Genomic DNA, 19,838 nt, shown 5'->3' with positions numbered 1-19,838 from the left:
TTCAAAACTGATTTTGACTTAATTAAAATTAACCTTCATATGGAAAACACACTTATCTAAATGTGATGAATTGTAAGATCTTTACATTTTTCTTATGGATAACTAGGAATTAGGTTTTGCAAAACAGTAAAATAATTTCTGTAGTTAGATAATAAATTCAGTTTTTTGGTCAAGTATTATAGTCTCAGCTACACTTTAGAGTAAATTAAATGTCTTTTAAATCCCGCTCATGAGTTCTTCCAGAAACACCCAATCCAACAAGATGAAGTTAAGGAATTGCTGTGGCCTTCTAATGCAACAACTTTAATACAAACTTTTTGACTTGAAAAAATGTAAAAAAAAAATAATAGATTTCCAGTCTTTCATATTATGAAATAACCAAGATGGAGCTGCAGTTTGTTTCTCAGAGCTGTACAAGGTTCACTTCTATGACGGGCTCTGGAATTCGGAAGGCATTAACCTGTGAAACAGTTCCTGGAGAGCACGAGCACCTGTGTTCACGGTGTGACAATGACCTGTGGATCACACGATGCTCCCTCCTATCTGATGTGTAAAGCATGCCATTTGTCCTAATTCCCCTCTTCCTTTTCAGGACTTAGCTTGTTTCTAAGCAACCAGACACATTCCAGTTTTCTTTTTCTGTTTTGAAACAACTATGTTTTTAGACTGAAGATCTAAAGTTTGACTTGCCAGCTAATTTCAAAATGAATGGAAGACTTAACCCAACTGCAACATCAAGGACATCAGCATAATTCTGACTTCTAATCCACTCATCTTTAATGCACTCAGTCAAAACAATAACCCTATCTCCCTTGGTTGCTACAGTATTTAAAATAACAGTATTTCCAAACCACTAATTTTGGTTAGTATATTTATCTACTACATGGTGTTTATTTTGTTTTGTGCATATGGTTTGGAAATGTGATATGCAGCTAAAAATCTGAGATTGTTTGGAAATCCATAAAAGGGTGAATGTGATCTAAAAATCCTAGTATTTAAAATCACCTCTGCATTCCACAATACACAACTAAGGCCAACTTAAAAAGCAATGCTTTCATAAAATGGCATCAATGATACAATGACGTACACATGACATTGGCTAGACAGCACTCACTTGCCTAAGACAGTAACAGACGCTAATGTACTTACACATTGATTTTATTAGAAGTCAAAATGATCAGCTGCCAACATTATAAACTTCAGTTGTCCAAGTCACATATGTTTCAACATGAAGGCCTAACACGATTTCCCGTGCAATGGCAGACTACCCAGATATTTAGGACATCCATAATTGCAATGTGCTCTGGTCAAAAAATAACTGGAATTCTTCACAAAAGACTTGCACACTCAAGAATAAGCTGGCATTTTGGTTTTGTTTTTTTTTTTTTTGGTTGTTTATTCTTTTTTACGTAAAAGTTTACCAAGAATAGGACAGTGGCTCAGAAACCACTTTTCTAAATATATTCTTATACAAAATAATTTCAAGATATAATTATACTAGGTTCTTGTACAGTACTCTATTTTAGTAAGAATAAAAGTATTAAGTATGTGAAAACTGCAACACCACAAGGATTGAGCCATTTTACTAGTGTAATTAACATTAGAACAATCTTGCAACAGGCAAGCAAAACACTGAGAAAGCAGAGTCACGGCTGGATACCTAACTCACTTCAGCCGAGCCTTGCACACTGAGACGGCACGGATATCTTATGCAGATGGTCAGTAGCAGAAGGGCACTTGGATCGCTCCTAATAGACAGAACATGAAGGACACTGACAACTTAGAGACAGACAATGGCCTTATGTGCATGCTGAAAATCAGATTGTGTCTCTCAAGTCCACACATCATTCACTGTGCAATCTGTCGACGAGTAAACAAATAGTGCAGGATTCATTCAGTGCAGCCTGGGCCTGGGCCTACCCAAAATCAATTCGCGGTCGATACTGCAATACCATCGGGTATGACTGTAAAAGAAAACAAAGGTATGAGTAAGAATATATATGTGTTTACATGAAAACAATGATTTCTACAGAAAGCCTTAAAGAATTGGAGATTTATAATATTCTCTGATAATAGTGATTACAAAAGTTAAAATGTAAGTTGTCATTCAAGATTCAAACTACTACCAGTACAGCTCTCCCTTCCTTCCTGTCCTTACCCTCCCCTCCCTTCCTGGAAAGGGCCTAAGGAGGACTGACTACACACTGCATGCCTCCAGCGGCTTTGTGGGGCTGAGTAAGAGGTCTTATTCTGCACGTCAGTGAAACTGGAGTTCCCACACCCTGTTCACACATTTGATTCTTTCCTGTAGTGTTTAAGATGCTCTTTAAAAGCACTAAAACATGTACCTGAGGTTGCATGAAATGACGACTGCCTCCTTTCAATATGGATTCAGTGTCACAGTCAGCGCATGACGTAATCAAGAGCTTCCCATTGCCTTGGTGTTCTTCTATGTAGAACACCTCTGGCACCCAGTCACCTACCACAGCTCTAGGGAGGAAAGAGCCTCCTGCACATGGAGGTGGGCACCACACTCCTCCATCTGCTTTAACTTCACCTTCACTACCAGAGAACTAAATAATCAGAAAGCAGGCTATAGAACCAACAGTTTTCCTGTCCTAAAATCTACATGTTCCCACTTTTAAAGTGAAATCCAATGATCGAACTATCAAGGGATCAAGAAAATGTGGAGATGGCCACTGACCAATGTTCCCTGTCTCTGGGTAGGTGGGTATGAAACCTTCAGTACAGAGAACATATTCTTTAATTAGAAAGACTGAGATTCTCCAGTCCTGAGACACACTCTCAGCACTCATATGCATGTCACACACTGAGAAGACGTGATGCTGCTACGTACTAACTTCCGGCTAGGACAGGAGAGTGGGGAAAAATACACTAGGCCTCATTGTCACCTGAAGACTAAAAAGGTGCCACTGAGGACCCAATGGGCAAGCACAGAAGTCTCAGACTTGCAAGTCTGAAGCCCAGTCAGACTTTGGGGGCTGCAGTTGTACATGTCCCTTTCCTCTTGTCCCCTCCCCAGTGTGTGTGTGTGTGTGTGTGTGTGTGTGTGTGTGTGTGTCTCCCCTCTGGAATGGTCCATTTTAATTTTTGAGACAGGAATTCCCATTCACCTGGAGCTAGCCTCAGGAATCCACCTGTCTCTGCCTCCAGCATGGATAAAATATACACCTGCCCAGCTTTTTTAAAAAATGGGTTCTGGGATTGAATACAGGTTCTCATGCCTACAGAACAAGCACATTACCATCTAAGACATCTACCCAGCCAACTAAACTATATTTATCTACTTTAAGTTTCCTTTTGACACCAAAATTCCCTTGTTTTTTGCATATCAAGTTCTGAGGAAAAAAAGCTGTGTTCGATGTTACTTCCATAGCCTCAGGGTAGAAGAGTGCCCCATGTATATTGAACATGCTCAACAGTATTTGTTAAGGAGCCTTTCTGCCTCAACCCTTGGAGCACTGACCCATTGGAGCTCTTAGCTCCGAGATGCACTGTCAAGGGCAGGCGGGCTGCAGTGATCCTGTCTCATTTGTTACTCACTGAAAATCTGACTGACCCGCAGCACCTACTTCCTGATTAACAACAGTTTAGCTAACTTTGTTAGGTTAAATAAAATCTTGTAAAAGTATGGAAAGGTACATTTAACTTCATAATTTAAAACTGCAGAGTCTGACATTTCTTTAAGATGCTAAAGACTTTGTGAAAACAGAATTCTGGATATACATACATAGGTCTTTGTTCTGAGGAAACATATACTGACTAAAAAATTAGTGATCACTTGTCATTATATGATTTATTTTTAACAATTTATTTAAAGTAAACTAAGATGCATACAAACAGACAATGAGGAGACAGAAAATGTGAAATATTAATTGGTAAATCTAGGTAAAGGATCTTTTAGGTAATTGCTTCAGTTTTTAATTTTAAAATGTCAAATTAAGAAGCTAGTAGAAAAGTTAGTACCAACACTAGATTTTATCAAATGCCTTTTCAATATATAGTGTTTTTATTTTAGAGAATTTCATACAAAATACTAGTTTGTTATCTGTCTGTCTCCCCTACAATATTATATCATTCTTATATTTCTGATAAAAAATCCTACCAGGTACATTTCCCTTTTGGTATGATCTTTCAGTACATTATTTAGTATGTTATTTAATATTTTTGTATAAATATTCAAAGTGAAATTTGGTTCTAGTTTTTTAAAAAAGATTTTAATTTTAAAATTGTGTGTGTGTGTGTGTGTGTGTATGTGTGTGTGCGCGCGCGCGCCTGTGTGTGGGCTTGTGGACATGTGAGTACAGGTGCCCACATTGTCCAGAAGAGGGTGTCCATGCCATGCTGCCACCTGATGAGGATGCTAGGACTGGACTCGGGTCCTCTGCAGGAAGAACACACACTTAATGCTGCTCCACCACTCTTGCCCCTCATGCCAGCTGTCTAATAAATCCTCTTGTCACCTTTTCCTGACATAGTGATGCTCCCATGGGGAAATGATTTGGGGAGAACTTTAATTTTAACATTCTTACAATATTGTTATCCACAATAAAGTGTTGAAGAATGAAAAGGAAGTGAGGGTACAGTTGCAGACTTGTCTTATTCTAGTGTCCTTCATGACTAAGGATCAGAGCTAAAGAACAACTTCACCTCTCAGTAAACAGACATCAACACAAAGACAAAAAGTGGAAGCCCATGTATCCTGGGTTACAGCTACGCACAAGGTCCTCACTGTAATTTATCACTAAGTCAACTAAACCATTTGCTCAGCCCTCACCCTCCTCTGCACAATGAAAGGAGAGCACCTTCCTTCCTTTCTCTTTGCCTGTCTAGATGTATGTTATGTTACTCCATTCCCAAGGAGGTAGGACTTAAACAGTATGCATCAAAAAGTTCATATCTTAATGATGAACTGAGATTTCCCCTATCCAGTAGTAATCAAAAGACTAAGCAACATTCCAGATACACTGCTCATTAGAATTTTCTTTTTTTAGAAATTTAAGGTTATATTTGCTACAACATACTGTCTTAATCTTTTAACTCTTTTTAAAAAAGATTTATTTTATGTATATGAGTACACTGTTGCTATTCTCAGACACACCAGAAGAGGGTATCGGATCCCATTACAGATGGTTGAGAGTCACCATGTGATTGCTAGGAATTGAACTCAATACTTCTGGAAGAGTAGTAGTGTTCTTTTTTTTTTTTTTTTTTTTTAAATTATTATTGGATATTTTATTTACATTTCAGATGCCATCCCCTTTCCCCATAGTAGTAGTGGTCTTAACCACTGAGCCATCTCTCCAGCCCGCTCATTAGAATTTTTGGTTATTAGAATTTTATAGTATTCTTTTAAGACATAATGTAAACTAATTTGTCTTAACCTGGAAACTGGAATACTGAATTTTATTAGTTACTACTAGAAAGTAGATGGGTAATTTTAATTATTGGGAAAAAGATTACTTTTTAGAAATTACTATGACTTATTTATGAGATTAAGACTGGGTATATTATCTCTGGACTTAGTAATAAAGTAATGCTTTACTACACTGCATCAGACTGTTATTTTTTAAAAAAATATTTATTTTTAAACATGTGTGGGCATGCGCACATTAGTGGGGTGTCTGTGGGGCCCTGGAACTGGAGTTACAGGCAGTTAGGAGCCACCTGATGTGGGTGCTGGGACTCGAACAGTAGTTTTTGACTGCAGAGTCATCTCTCTAGCCCATTTTCCACATTTCTAAAATGTGTTCTTATTAGACAAGCCTTCCTTAGACACAAGTCGAAGCTCCCTGTGTTACTAAGTGATCTCACAGTCACTCCCGTGTCCCAGAGGAGCAGCTGGGGCTGGCCGGGCACAGATGCCAGCTTGATACCTCCCATTTAGAGTAATTCAAGTTGACATTTCATCTCAAGGCTAAAGATTAGCGACGTCTCAAGGGCTAAAGTGAATAAGTATTTAAAATTCTGGATTCATAAATAATAAGACATAATCTTATTTTTAGTTCAGTAAAATGGTTAACTTGGGAGAACTAAAATAATGGGGAACTTTTGTTATTTAAGTTTAAAAGATTTTAAAAATTGTTTTTATAAAGTGACATGTCTGAGAACTTGAGTTTGGAATGGGAGTGGCCAGCATAGGGCACTGTGATGGCCTATGTCCCGTCATGAGTGCCTCTTACCTGGTACAAAGTGCCATCCTGAGAGCAGACTTGCGAGGCTGAACAGTTCAGACAGCAAAACTGCGGAGGAGATGAACCCATCAGATAAGAGGCATCCACAACGGGACACATTTAAAGTAGTTTAACTCAAATGGAAGTGCCAACATGAGTAATTTAAATAAACACTAAGGAATGGTAGGGTTTTTTAGAGGGGAAATATTTAATAACTTGGTGACTGGTAAATTTTAGTGTTAAGTAACTTTAGCATTTATCTATGAAGATTTTTTTGTTTTTAATATTCTAAAACTACCAAGATGGTATCCTACCTTTCATTTCTTTTCCGAATGCTAGTTTCTGAGGAATCCTCATCTTTTTGTATAGAAGGTCTCATCATCTTTCTCCTCTCAGTACAGAGGAGGCACCATCTTCCTCCTACTTGTTCCTCAGATCAGTTTTTCCCATTCATCTACTCTGACAGGAGAGTTATTTAAGATCAGAGCACTGAGTGGATGCAGAACTTCATTAACCTAAAGGACTGATCCACTGCTCTTTTACCTCATACTGGTCAGGCTAGATTCTTAAGTCTCCACGCCTGTTTTAATAGCACTACTGAGCTTCTTGAGTCTGTTTGATACTCATGTTTGCAGTCTTAATAGCTATACAACTTATACTTTAAGTTATTCATATATTTAACACTGCATACTCTTCCAAATGGAAAAAATAAATGTATAAATAGGTGAAAAATTAAATACATAAAAATATAAATTGAAGGACTGGAGAGATGGCTAAGAGCATTGACTGCTCTTCAGAGTTCCTGCATTCAATTCCAAGCAACCACATGGTGGCTCACAACCATCTACACTGGGCTCTGATGCCCTCTTCTGGTACACAGGCATACATGCAGATAGAACAGTTTAAAAAAAAATCTCAAAACCAATTAGTCAGGAAAATTTTAACTTCCCAAAGGAGACTTTTTAAGGGTCTACTTTAGACGGCTACCAATCTTCACGAGTTTTCTCTCAGGAAGCTGGTCCTTGATTTTGCACAGTGTTCATCACCATGCTCTCAGACAGCCTAGCACTGATGTCCTTTACTGACTCAGACGCAGCCCCAAGCTCTAACCTGCCACACTTTGTCTGATTATGCAATCTGTAAAAATTATTTAACAAAGATACAGATTTAAGATGGAAAGAAGTGATTTCATTAATTTTTTCTATTAGTTTCTTTGGTACCAGTCAAAACACATGTGTTTGTTTGCTTCCCTAAGACTGCCAGAGGTTGTAAATCAAGCAATGAGAGGCAAGAAGGGTGCTGGAGTGTGGCTGAGGCTGGAGGAAGAGGTGGAAGCAGCGAGGAGCACCGGGAAAAGGCAGACTAGACTAGACTTGAGGGTATCTGACCTACCCATAAGGAGGTGGGCAGGAAGACCATGGCTGGCAGGGAACAAGGCTGAGGCTGAGCAGAAAGCTGCTCACAGCAGTGTGCTAAGTGTGCTAAGGGCGAGTGAGTGGACTGTGGTCCCAATGCAGTTTAACAGACACTGGTACTTTCTTACATTTGTCAGGTTAGACATTCTGCTAAGTACTCTAGCTATATACTAATCCTTGCTAATTTTTCCTACACAGTACTATCACAATTTTAAGGATTCCCAAAACAAGAAAAATAAAGGGAGGCAGAACACAGGTGGGAGGGAAAAAAAAGCTACAGCATATATAGCAAGATGGCAGTGTTCAGAACACACGAGCACTTTCTAGAAGTCAACAAGAAAAGACAAACTCATTATTAATAGGGTAATGAATATGAACACACACAGATATTATATTGTTAATACAAATGTCAAGAAGTCAGAAAATGGGCCCTCTTGTGTGGTATGACTATAAAGTATGAACCTTTTTTTGAGGACAATTGACTACCTCTCACAGTGTAAAACAGTCCATTGTAAAGCCAGCAATCTAGGCATTGGATATGCTGTGCATCTGCAAAGTCCACGCCTTGGAATAGATACAGGACTGCTTGCAATGTTAAAGATTAAACACAACCTCAATGACCACCAAAATAGCTAATTAAATTATGCTAGCCACACAAACTGAATTGTACCAATATACTAAAAAGAATAATAACTTTAAAATGTAATTGCTTTTTATAATATATATTACCAAATGAGAACAAAGTTGTTAGCAGTATATATGATTCCATCTATGTCTCAGAAAACTTCTAGGCCCACTGGCTTGGCATTATGAAGAGATATTAGACTGACTTAACATCAGATGACTGAGTTACTCACTGACTGAAACATGAATCAGTTCCACACTCTGAACTTTTAGAAGTCACTGAAGAAACCTGGTCACAGATCACATCTTCCAAAACCTTAAACATCAGAAGTGTTCACACAGGAATGGAGCGTTTCAGAAATGAGTCAAGGCCTGCCCCAAGCCAACTGAGTACAACTGTACTTTGTCACCATCCCTAGATCATTTGTATCTGCACTAAGACTTAAGAATTACTACTGTTTAATATTTCCACTACTCGTGAACAACAGATCTACTTCAACATTCAGTATAGCAATCTTCAAGCAAAACACTGTTATGAACTACAAAAATGTACAGCAGCTGTGTGACCATGTGTTTGCTTTAATTCATAAGGATAAAGATTTAAAAATATTTTATCATGATGGAGACAAGGTCTAGAACGGGCAGAAGCGACGCCTTGTTTAAGGGGGAGTGACCTGGGAAAAGGGCAGCGTTTCCACAGAAGCTGGCTGGTGCAGAGGGATACTCCAGCACTGCAGAAGTAGACAGAAACTTTCTTCCCCAAGACCGGCAAACAGCAAGAGGGAGGGACACACACATGGAATGCCCTTGCCTGAGGCCATGGACTCAGATGGAGATTCAGGACTGCCATTCTTCCATGGTGGAAGTAATGGAAACTACTCAGAGTCACAGACTTGAGTGCAGGATTCATAAGCCGACATCTTACAACACTGATGAGAATAAAAATCTGCAAAGCTGCCAAGTACAGCCAAAGCAACCCAGAAATACAGCCCAGCACCCATCAGAGACTAATTCAGAAGCCCATCTGAGAGAAAGGTGAAGCAATGCAACGTGATTTAAAAATAGACTTTTTGTCTCATTGATACAAATATACATTATAAAGCAATTTAGAAGGCCCAACTATTGGCCTTATAGAAGACATATTAGGACTTCAAAGAAAATGGACAATTGAAAGAAAGGTTTTACACAGGAGTTTTATAAAAGTTGCATTATGTACAGTTCAGAATAATACCTGTTAAAAAGCATGTCCAGAAACATCCACAGATATATGTATATACTTATGCATCTATAATGCTGACTGTAACAGAGTACTAGAAGCAAGTAAGAGAACATACAGTAACTATCAGAGTGGGAGCAAGCTGAGACCATCTCAAGGATAAGGAGTTAGCAACACCAGCAGTAGCGTAGTGACTCTGTAGGCATCCTAGCCTCCCTCTGGTGTGGGTGGGGTGACTAACCCAAAGCTACAGACAGGGAACACTAGCAAAAAAACAGGATTAGAGAAGTATAAGCCACCTTCAGGCCCATCTTAAAAAACTTTAATACAAGTATATCTCAACCTAAAACCTGAAACTTCAGAAATGTAACTGCATAAAGACTGATTTAATTAGCAATCTGTTAGTAGAAAGCTTATACAAATCACCTCTTTCATGCTTTGACATTAAAATAATTGGCAATATCAAGCTTCTTGGCCCATACCTCTAATGAGGCAGAGGCAGGAGAATATTAGTCTCAGGCTAGCCAGTGCTACAGTGAGCCCAGCCCAGCTTGGGCTAATTACTAAAATCTTCCTTTAAAACACTCCCCCATCCAGACCATGCAAATGAACACCATGGGTAGCTAGCGTTCAGGGGAGCACTCGTGGCAGTGCCCTGGGGGAAGGCTTCCAGTGAATGATCTTAAACCTTTAGGCTGGTCTATCCACAAATGAGGAGTCCATCATTCACATGCCCACTGAACTAGCAAAGAAAGACAAAATTACATTTACTGCAAAACTATTTCTGTAGAATTAGAGTATCTGCTTTCTAACTGCAGACTTACCCTTTGGAGTGTGCACCTGGCATATGAAACATTTCAGGCTTAAAAGTTAAATAAAGGCAGTACGTACACACATAGCCCTTAATGCCTATAAACAAGGCACTTTATTATGCAATACAATTATATTTAAAAAAAAAAAGATGAACCCAAATGTAGTCTCACGCATTCTCTTTTTTTTTTTTTTCAAGGACACACAACTAGCAAGTGATTGACACTAGAATGTAATTTTCCCTCCTGGGTCTTGAGATATTTTTGCTTGTTGCTAGAGTACTGTGTCTCAAAGAGAAGATTTTTATCCATGTAAAAACCCAGATAGGAAAACAACAAAACCCCTCTGATTTAAGAACTCAGATGTTTTACTATTATTATATCATCACATTTTCTTCTGAAAAACAGACAAATATCTTAGCCACCATATAGCATGAGGCTTTTGGGAGGTTTTCCAACAGTTCAACAGATGTTACTTATATGGGACATTAATATACTCTGAACTACTGAAGCGTGACAACCCTCGTTATCTGTAAATTCTACAGACAATGTGTGAGGTAACAACTCAACAAATTGTGTGAGGTAACAACTCAACGTTATGTATTTCATAATTAATTAACATTTTCATAAGAAAATATGATAAACCTGGTAGAAACATCAGTGTTTAATGTATGATATACTGACTACAAGCATTAAACTTCTAGGTGAGCATGAGTGCTAACTACCACAGCTCTGGAATCAGCCTTCCATGCATTTATCACTAAGCGCACCAGGAGACAGACGCTGGTAGCATTACCACAGTGCTTCTGACTCCCAGATGGGCTTGTACCACAGTATACAGGGTGCCCCAAACTTCCTAATATTCCTGGCTCAGGTAGACTTAAGCTTAAGAGTTAACCCAAGCCAGGGAGTGGTGGCGCATGCCTTTAATCCCAGCACTTGGGAGGCAGAGGTAGGTGTATTTCTGAGTTCGAGGCCAGCCTGGTCTACAGGACAGCCAGGGCTATACAGAGAAACCCTGTCTCGAAAAACAAAGAACAAAAAACAGAAAAAACCCTTAAGAGTTAACTCAAGCAAAGACATTTAACATTCCTTTTTTTTGGGGGGGGGTATTGATCTTAGGTTTTCTCCTGTAAACATTTTCTCCCTCATCACTAAAGCCTAAGGCAGAGTAATCTACTTATGGCAGCAGAGACTCCCTCACTATGTCCCTTTCCCTCAAGCCTGACATTACCCTTTTAGTGATGGATCATGCAATCCCTCCCTGACCCAACAGTCCTCCCCCCTACTGCACCCCTGTGGGTGCTGTCCACTCTCCAGGCGGCATGGCATCTCCTGACCCCACTCCCATTTTCAGACTGTAGCAGACACTAAGCCTGAAGTACACACGTCTCCTCTGCTCTCAGGCTAGCAGAATCCTGGACATGCTTACCGCTGGACTTAGAAACTCACCTTCAAAATAGTTAACACAGATATTGGTCTTGTACTTGGGTAGATTTTTAAGTGCTAGAGAATAAAAAGGAGCTCGTTTCTTCTCTTTCCCAAACTAATGCTTCTAATTTTTTAATGCTCCTAAATAATATTGTTCAATCTGAATTATATAATAAACCATAACTAAATATACACATAGGTAAATATAAAAGTGATTTACATTTTCTCCTCTTAGTCGCCATCTTGTCATATAGATGAATTCCATAGTATGATCCTTTCCCATAATTTCACCATTGCACAGCACATCCAACTTTAAAAAAATAATTAAAATATATTAATGCAGAGAAAATTTGAACTTATACATTTTTATACATTTTCAAATTTTAAAAGATCCAATAGAAAAGTACCAATTTTATAAGAAAACTGAATATTTTTATTAAACCCATTTTGTCACAGACTGTCAGAAGTTCAGATGTAACACGAAATAGCACTTATCTTGTACCACACAACTGCATCTCAAGTTAATGCACAATTTATAAATGCAATGCTAACTATCCTGATTCATGTTTCTACAACTACAGGTTTTAGACGTATGTGGGACCACTCTTACTGAATGAGAAGGAAAGTGTAGGAAGCTCATTCTAAATCCACATCTCAGAATCCTCTGAAGTTCAAGATGAAAAAGAGTTTTACTTTCTCCTTAGTTTGGGATCAAAGAAATAGGGCATTAGAACTATGGCACAGATCTATGTGTTCAGGGCTAGCTGGCTTCTCGCATGTGCTCGTGGATACTTGTATGAAATGTCAAAATAAACTGTACTGCAAAGTCTCCCTTTTGTTCTAGGCTTTAGGAAACAAACAAACAAACAAACAAAAAAAAAAAAAAAGCTTCAAAAGGCCATAAAAACTTTGTCTGTGGTTCACTAATGCAACAAAGCATACATAAAGAATGCTGTACCAAAGATCCCTATAAATCAGTCCTCTAGTTTCTAGTAAAAGAAACCGGTTCAGATTTTATTTCAGGGGTGGAGGGGAAAGTGAGTGTTAAATACATCTGTATCTATCTAGACATAGACTCTCATATCTCCAGAGTGTGCCTGTACTTTGACGATTGCTCCAGCTTACCACTGGGCAAATGGAAGTCTGCCCATACTTTGGATCCATCTCCTGTTTGCCACTTGAGATTTGTGCTGTATCTTCCAAGGCTCAGGGGACATCACAGAAAAGTAGACAGAAAGACTTTAAGAACCAGAGGACGCCGGGCGGTGGGCGGCAAAAAGAAATTGCCTGGATGTGACATAGTCACCACACTAATGCACTTCCTGCAGCTGCAGTTATCCATGCAAGACTTGCACAAGGCTGGGCAGAATAAAATTTCATCATAGCTGGGAGAGGGTCCATGAGGCCCCATCAAAGGCTGGATGACTATTAGCAATTAATGGCTGTTTGGGGGAAGAGGTGCTGAGGTCAAGTTAAGCAGTCCTTGATCCAGTAAATAATCTCTTATTCAGGCTCAGGTAAGAAGCCCTTACTAAACTCAGTGGATGACAAACAAGAAAAGGTTTAAAGGTAGAAGCACTGAGAAGGATTCCAACCAGAGGGGGTGACAAGAGGGAGCAGGTGGGAAAGCAACTCAAACTCACTGGATAAATATATAAATCCATTATACATTAAAACGAACATTTAAGAAGTGACACATCTTAAAGCATATTGACATTGTAAAAAACAAAGAACTCACTTAGCTAGATGTATTTCCTGAGTATTAAAACAAATTTTTAAAAATATCTCCTTTAGTTACAAATGCATCAATGTGAACATGGGATATCCTGTTACAAAACGTTACATAAATTTTACATTCTAAAAATTAATTTTAAACATGAAAATAAACATTTTCTATAAAAGTTAGCTTAAATATATTCTTATTTTACTTCTTTTGCTAGAATTTTGCTACAAATCAGAATCATCAAAATCACAATTAGATTTGATTTTACTTACCTCATAAGAACTTGGAAGTTTTAGTTTTAAGCTTAGAAACTTTTTAATAGTTCCGACAGTAACTCGTGTAGAACAGCGAATGAATTTTTTCATGAGACCCTAAAGGAAACAAATTGACAAGTTAAAGACTCTCATTTGTTTTTTACTAAGACCTTCAGTTCTTCCAGGCATGGAGGCATATACTTGTATTCCCAATATTCAGAAGGAGGAGGCAGAACCTGAGTTTGGTTCTGCCTCGGTTGCAAAGTGAAGACAGTCTCAGTAGACCACCCCAAACCAAATAAACTAAGGCAAACCCACCTCAAACCAACTAAATGAAGGCAAACCCACCCCAAATAAACTAAACTAAACCAAATTCAAACCAACTAAACCAAACCAAATTCAAACCAACTAAATCAAACCAAAGCCAACCATCATTTTCACTATATAGAGTATTTTCTAAATGTAAAACAAAACCTTTCAATTCTCATAAGTAAAAATGTACTTAATTACACTTATTATTTACACGACATTCTTCAAGAATGTCATTCTAGTGTGCGACTTAGCAAAACCCTGTCAAGAAATCTGCTTTTCTCTAACATGTTTTTTTTTTTTCCTATAAAGAAAGCAGAGTTAAGTAAAAGGACACAAAATATCAATATTTTATTAAATGATGTTACTTCTGAAAGCAGGAGAAGCACTTGTTAAGGATGATGGAGAACCTATAAATGACTTCAGAGATAGTAGCAGTGTGACATAAGACTTGGGAGAGCTCTGGGCACTGCAGAAAGGCATCTGCTCCATCCACAACTACAGCCCACCTTAGCACTTGCAAGCTGTGCAGTGTGGGCTCTGGGCTGAGGAAAAAGCATTCCCCAGGGACAGGTTACTGCATGTCACTGTACTAAGTTCTGTATGCCTTGATGTGTCTCTTGTTTTACATAAAGACAGTGCTTCTGATTCACTTTTTAAAAAGATTTATTTATTATGTATATAATATTCTGTATGCATGTATGCCTGCACACCAGAAGAGGGCACCAGATCTCATTATAGATGGTTTTGAGCCCCATGTGGTTGCTGGGAATTGAACTCAGGACCTCTGGGAAGTTAGTGCTTTTAAGCTCTGAGCCATCTCTCTAGTCCCATGATTCACTCTTCAAGCTTGAACAGAGCTCCTCCCCACCCCCTGACCTGCACAGCCTTCCACAAGTTATTAATAATTCAGAGTTGTCAAAATAGTTAAGGGAACATTTTCAGGACACTACAAAAGAGTGTTTCTAGAATTCATAATTCAATAGTCTGACACAAATCTAACAAAATTCCAATCTGTATTATGTAAAAGTTGATTTGAAAATACTTAGAATATAAAAATGAACACTTTCTCCCAGAATACTTTATAATAAAACCAAATGAAATTTGCTCTGCTTCCTGGCTGTGTGCACCTGAGAACTACTATACAGCTGGCTAGACAGAGGGCGATGACAGATGGGGGCTAGACAGAAGACAGGACTGTGGAGAGGAGGTAGGAGCAGAGCTTCTTTTCATTATGACATGGAAAATGGAAGTACTGTGGTGCACACCAGGGGCTCACAAGGGCTGGCTGGGGGAGTCTGTATCTAACCCTACCTTACTCAGCTGTCTAGTATATCTGCATATCTGAAGAAATAATGTATGGAAAAAAGACTTTGGCTTTCAGAATGTTACCTTCCCTTCCCACAGCACAATACCCTGCCTCTGCCCTGTTGTCCAAGTCAGAAGCTATAGAATTCAGAAATGTCTCCTTCCTAAGCTGCTTGCCTGAGGCCACGATGTGAAAGTGCGTGTCTGAGGCGCCCAAACTCACAACTTGAGAGGCAGAAGTGATCAAGAGTTGTCAGAGGATAAAATAAAAGCCCGATCCTGTTTTCCTCTGGTTCTGAAGAGTTAAAAGATCAAATACAAAATCTGCAGTGGTCTCTCTTGTAAGCTCAGAGGGACCTGCAGTTCCAGGATACAACTCAATGATTCTTTAGTTTTGTATTTAGTGTTATGATTTAATTTTTACCAATCAGAGTAATTGACAAGCACAATTTTAACTTATTAAACTGAAATATAATACCATAGTCACTGTCTAAAATGAACAATTTAGTAGTTTTTATAAAGTTGTTCAACAATTACAATATCCAATTCCAAAATTTTTCTTGTCCTCCAAAGAAATCCTTTACATATGAGCATCTAGCAGTTACTTCATTTTCCTACGCCCCACCTAGCAACTGCTCATGTGTTTCAGAGGACAGGTCTTTTCTTACTAATTATATCATTACCACATAATGAATTCATTTGCTTACTATGCTCAAATATATTCATTTCTGCAAGATGCTGATAAAATGAAAATCGAAGCTAAAATTATTTGTTTTTAATTCCCCAATATAAAGTACCATTATTAGTAATTACCAAGAAATTCAACCCAAAAGGCCTATAGATTAGCACAGATGAAGAAAATTAGAAACAAAAAATAAATATAAACTTGTGCATAAAACAAAGTACAGAGAAAACTAACACCCTCAGACTTTAAACAAAATTAGAAGACTGCAGAATATGATTTAGGTTAGGACTGGAGAGATGTCTCAGTGGTAAAAGCACCAGCGCTCTTCCAGAGAGACTCAGATTTGATTCCCAGCACCCACAGTGCGGCTCACAACCACCTGTTCCAACACTCTCTGCTGGTTTCTGCTGGCATCAGGCATACACATGATGCACAGGGATACATGCAGCTAGACCACCTACACATATAAAATAAAACTAACCTTTAAAAAGAATAAATTTAAAGATAATTAATAAAAAGGTTGGAGACATTGCTTAAATAGAATAATCAGGTTTGGCTGCTGCATTTTAAAAATTAGCCACTAGATGGTGGCATTGGCCTGGGATGGCTAGGGTGGGTGGCGAAGGTACTTGGAAATCAAGGGTTTGGTTATTCCCAGATTTGGAATTTTAGAGAATGATATTCAATTGCATTACATTAACAAACAAAAAACGGCGAAAGAAATGACTTCTGCCCACTCACCTTCACTACATTGTCCCCTGACTGCCCATTATTTCGTAAACAGTCCAGACAGATAGCAATTTGTGGGTCACTTCTATGATAGTCCTTGTCATCTTGGTTTTCATCACCTTCTTCATCTGCTTTAGATTTGTCAACCTTCGAAATGTCATCTATATAATTGAAGCAAGACTCACGTAACCCAAAGTTTAAAGTCAAGCAACAATATGGCACTCCCCAAAACAATAACCTAAAATATTTCATAACTTCTCTAAAGACTAAAAATATCAATACTTTTTGAAACCCTCCAACAAACTCAACGATGGAATATTAATCAAAGGCCATTAGAAATTTTAAAAAGTGTAAGATTTCTAGGCTTATATAGACATTTTGTATATCCTGGTTTATGAATTGTATCTTCTTTTTCCTATTTTATCCTTTCAAAGTATTTTGGATTTGGTCTTTAATTTGGGGTGAGTTTCATTGAGCTAGGCGTTTGGTTTATAAAAGTCCGTGCCTGTACATGGGTTCGGTGTAACTGTGGGAAAAGAAAGAGCCATCTTCTCACTATTGTTAATGCACAGTCTAAGATTCTGGATTAAGAAAGATTTTGGATTAATTATATTTGGTCACAAAAACCGCAATTAGTGGTTAGGCTACTTTAGAAGGCAAATAGGATACAAACTTCTTCCTAATTCAATAACAGATGTGTTCAAATTAAAAACAAGTTGGCATCCTAAGTTCTCAGAATTTCAAATTATTTATAAAACCAACTACAGGAAAAATAATTAGATTTTAAAAAAATGCTTTGTAGCCACTTAATATGTTAAAAATTCCATTAAAAAATTTTGAATATACTTCATATAACAAAATTCATTTAAAAGGTTACATGAATACAACTATATTTATTGATGCATTTATGGAATACCTTGAACAACGTGTTAGATATGCAGTGTGCTTAGTCTGAGGTAACAATAACAATTAAAGGCATGGAAACTGAACAGGACCCCCACCCCCCCACCCCCGGTTTCAATGGTGGTGCTGTTTGGGAGGTTACAAGACTTTACGAGGTAGAGCCTTGCTGGAGGAAGTGGGTCACTGGGAGTGGGTCTTGAGGTTTTATGGCTCAGCTCCACTTCCTGGTCTCTGTGACAATGGATTCAATGTGATTGAGGCTCTTGCTCTTGCTCCCATGCCTTCCCTGCCATGGCAGTGCCCCTGAACTGTCAGCCAGAGTAATCGATTTCCTTTCTCCTTCCCTTTCCATCCCCTCCTGTTTGCTTCTTGTCAAGTATTTTGACACAGAAATGAGACAGTAACAAATACAAAGAGTTACCATCCTCATCATTATGGAAAAGGTAAAAAGGGAAAGTATAGGATGAAGGGTAAATGAAATATGTGACTGTAAGCTTCAGGACTGTTTCCACATGAAATCTATCTACTTAAGCCAAATATGACAATCAGCTAGCCAAGGCGTCCATTATAAAGTTCCCCTACCAATCAAAGGCTAGTCCTTGTTCAAGACAGTGAAAGCCTTACACTATACCTAACAGAAGTGGGCAAATGGCTCCTTTCCTCACCCTCATTTACACAGAACCCATGGACAGACACTGTCTTTTATGAACCAAACACCTAGATCAATGAAAAGCTTTTCCTTCTATGAGTCAAGTCTACTAATCCTCAATATACATGAGAAAAAGGAGACCCAGCACTTCCTCATCCATCTTAAATGATTTTATGAGACTTTATGAGAATTCCATGACTTTATGAAAGAAATCAAGTCTAAAAGACTAAGTTCACATATGCACATATGTCCAGCATGCCCCAGAGATCAACCTATCTCTGCCTTCCCAGTGCTTACATAAAAACTGTGTGCAGGTACACATGTGAATGTCAGAGGACAAATCTCTGATGTCAGTTTTCTTTTGTCATCTTGAGGGACTGTGGGACCAAAGAGTCTGCAAACACTTCTACTCCCTGAGCATCTTGCTGGCCCATATCTCACTTTTTTATGTGACTTCTGGGGATCAAACTCAGGTCCTTGTGCTTTTGAGCTAAGCATTTTACTCAATGTGCACTTGAGCTTTCTCTCTCTTTCCTCCCTTTTTTCTCCCCACTCTATGTCTGTCTCCCTCCCTCCCTCCCTCCCAGCCCTGCTGAAATGACTAATTATTACCTGGGTCCCCGGGTAGAAACCTGGACACTGGGCCTGGTGATGGGAACCTCTTGATGAGTACACAGAGACACTTGCTGACAGATCTGACCTAAGCCTGAGCCATTGGCATCCACCTGTGTTCCCTTCAGAGTGTGAGAGCAACACATCCTGACTTGGCTCTCAGCCACAATGCACTTCTGTCTCCTATTAAAGTGCCGTTAGAAGGAAGGAAAATTGAAATGCTCGCATAATCGAGGTGCACACCAGGATTGTTTCTTACTTCAGACTTCTTTCTGTTCTGAAACTACTGCTATTACTATCTATTCAGTTTGTTCTTTCCTTTTCTTCCCAAAGTCCAATTTCCTCTGTCCAATTACTTTCAAGAGGAGTCATGCAGTTCTGCACAGATATAGATAAAATCTCATGTAGGGTTGCATGAGTCTTGCACAGGAAAACTGTGAGCATGGAAAGACTTTACTCTACCAACATAACAAAAACCAGAACAATGAGAGAAGCTGTCAGAAACACATAGAGTTACCTTGCCCATTTTCTTGAGGTTTATTTTTCTTCCAAAATTCCAACTCACGCTGAAGTTCTTCTAATTTCAAGGAAAAAAAATATAAAAACTATAGGAACATGCAATCTTTAATGGAAATACAAAACACAACAAACAAGAAGTTTGTAGAACCCAAAGGGAACTTACGTTCTCGTAGCCCAGGCACCAGCTTAAATATAATTTCCTCCAATGTGTTGTCCAGCCTTCAGGGGTTAGGCAGTTGGAATAAACAATGAAGATATCAAAACCCAATATGCAAACAGGTCTAGATTTTTTACACATATTATGAAACACAGGCAGATGATGTTAGTGTATTCACTATACCACTGTTGCCTGCACAGAGCACACGTACTTCTACAAGTCTTCCTCTGGTGATACAATAATGGGGAAAAATAGTCCCAAAGTCCCCAGCCTTCTGTAGATGCACACTCGCAGCCTTTCC

The 19,838-nt window shown here is 38.6% G+C and overlaps 1 protein-coding gene across 4 annotated transcripts in view; it reads right to left on the bottom strand.

Moving 5' to 3' along the window:
* Positions 1-1,142: 1,142 nt before the first annotated feature.
* Pcgf5 (polycomb group ring finger 5) overlaps positions 1,143-19,838 on the bottom strand; it is a 95,775-nt gene continuing 77,079 nt past the window's right edge. For 2 of the 4 annotated variants that reach the window (XM_034510987.2, XM_076919590.1), the window contains exons 4-9: positions 19,544-19,599; positions 19,379-19,438; positions 16,710-16,858; positions 13,685-13,783; positions 11,910-11,999; positions 1,143-1,964 (exon numbers count right to left, since the gene is read on the bottom strand). In XM_034510987.2, coding sequence (XP_034366878.1) covers positions 1,917-1,964; positions 11,910-11,999; positions 13,685-13,783; positions 16,710-16,858; positions 19,379-19,438; positions 19,544-19,599 — 502 coding nt within the window. In that variant the 3' untranslated portion in view covers positions 1,143-1,916. Of the gene's footprint in view, positions 1,965-6,203; positions 6,264-11,909; positions 12,000-13,684; positions 13,784-16,709; positions 16,859-19,378; positions 19,439-19,543; positions 19,600-19,838 lie in introns of all 4 variants that reach the window. The other 2 variants (XM_034510972.2, XM_034510997.2) reach the window with 2 other exon arrangements.

Source organism: Arvicanthis niloticus, chromosome 1, assembly GCF_011762505.2.
Source record: "Arvicanthis niloticus isolate mArvNil1 chromosome 1, mArvNil1.pat.X, whole genome shotgun sequence".
NCBI lineage: Eukaryota > Metazoa > Chordata > Mammalia > Rodentia > Muridae > Arvicanthis > Arvicanthis niloticus.
Note: the sequence above shows the minus strand (reverse complement) of the source record. Positions and strands in the feature narration are given on the sequence as shown.